The sequence below is a fragment of the Penaeus vannamei genome, chromosome 32, assembly GCF_042767895.1.
Source record: "Penaeus vannamei isolate JL-2024 chromosome 32, ASM4276789v1, whole genome shotgun sequence".
Taxonomy (NCBI): domain Eukaryota; kingdom Metazoa; phylum Arthropoda; class Malacostraca; order Decapoda; family Penaeidae; genus Penaeus; species Penaeus vannamei.
Window position 1 is genome coordinate 4461852 of NC_091580.1, and position 1427 is coordinate 4463278.

The following is a 1427-nucleotide window of genomic DNA, read 5'->3' on the forward strand; positions in this document are numbered from 1 at the left end:
AATACTTAAACCTCACTTTAGTTCAGGCCATGTTGGCTAGTTTGTCTCAAAGTTTTGACACATACTAGACAGAAGTAGGCTCATTATCTCTTGCTATTCGTCTCATTAAGTACATATACACAACAAAATACTTAAAGACGTATAAGATTGTTATGATTTTTTTTGTCTCTCTTCGCATAGAATTCCCTAAAAGATGGTTTGGAAGTGCCATGAAACCTCTAAACTCTTCCATATCCACTCCAATGATACGCAATTGAAAATGAAGGTTGACACGTACCAGTATTTGATACCAATTCCTTAGTTGCGATTTGTCACTGTAGGACATTGCTTTAAATATTGATTCAATTTCCTACAGTGAAATACCTATGGGAATACTTATTGCCAGGCATATGAATGAAGGATTAAGCCTGTGACCAACACCAAAGCGACTTACTGGAATGACCGTGTCGTTGGCAATACAGGTTTAATCGCCATGGACACTCCGCTAAAGGGGATGGGGCTGTACTCCCTTGCTAACCTCAGTTTTCATTAGCCAAATATCACGCACTGTACATCTCGTGAAAGTACGGTAAATCTTATCCGTTAACCTTCCCATGCCCTAGGATGTGATAAAAAAGACAGCCAAGAAGATTCGATGTATATTAGACGGCTAGCTGGCCTTCCTAACCAATCCTAATAACCAATCCAATAAATCTCTCTCTCTCTCTCTCTCTCTCTCTCTCAGTCTTTATCTCTTTCTCTCTTTCTCTCTCTCTCTCTCTCTCTCTCTCTCTTTCTTTCTTTCTTTCTCTCTCTAAAACTATATCGTCTCGGGTGGAATGCTTCCTTAGTTCAGATGAAAACCAATGCACAAAAATTGCCCTCGAAATGTGCCAACAGCCAAAACATCAGCGTTGTGTCTTACAAGGCAACGCAAACCTCAAAATTTATTCAAAACATTATATCTAATATACAAGAAATCTGTAAATTAACGTTCACTCCTCTTTAGTAGTGAGTACAGTACAGTACAGTCCACTATAAACTTCACACATAACAGTTAACTTGAAAATTTTCTTTAATGAGATACGTGGGTCTCAAAGATTAACAAAAAAGCCATCGGGCGCTGCTCACTGACACCCGTACGAGTCTCCCTCTCTCCTCCGCCGACGCCCACTCAGAGCCGCTTTCATGTTTCTGTCCACTTCAAGTCTGCCATTGGCGTGGGCGTCAGACAGGTTCAAAGTGCGTCTAACAACAGCGATTGAGAGCAATAAAGGGCGGGGAGGATAGCCATCGCGACTCCCGTTTACTGTTCTTTGCACAGGGAAGCTCGGAAGAAAGAAAAGCCTTTGTAATGAAACCATCTCCAAAGCGACGGCGGTAGTGGTCGTGGGATTCAATTATTTTTATTCGTCTTCTGAAACGGAATCTCTTATATTATTATTATT

At 40.9% G+C, this 1427-nt stretch overlaps 1 protein-coding gene across 1 annotated transcript in view; it reads right to left on the bottom strand.

Moving 5' to 3' along the window:
- LOC138867798 (uncharacterized) overlaps nt 1-595 on the bottom strand; it is a 1767-nt gene extending 1172 nt beyond the window's left edge. The window contains exons 1-2 of the mRNA XM_070144604.1: nt 518-595; nt 278-349 (exon numbers count right to left, since the gene is read on the bottom strand). Coding sequence (XP_070000705.1) covers nt 278-349; nt 518-595 — 150 coding nt within the window. The remainder of the gene's footprint in view (nt 1-277; nt 350-517) is intronic.
- Nucleotides 596-1427: the final 832 nt, after the last annotated feature.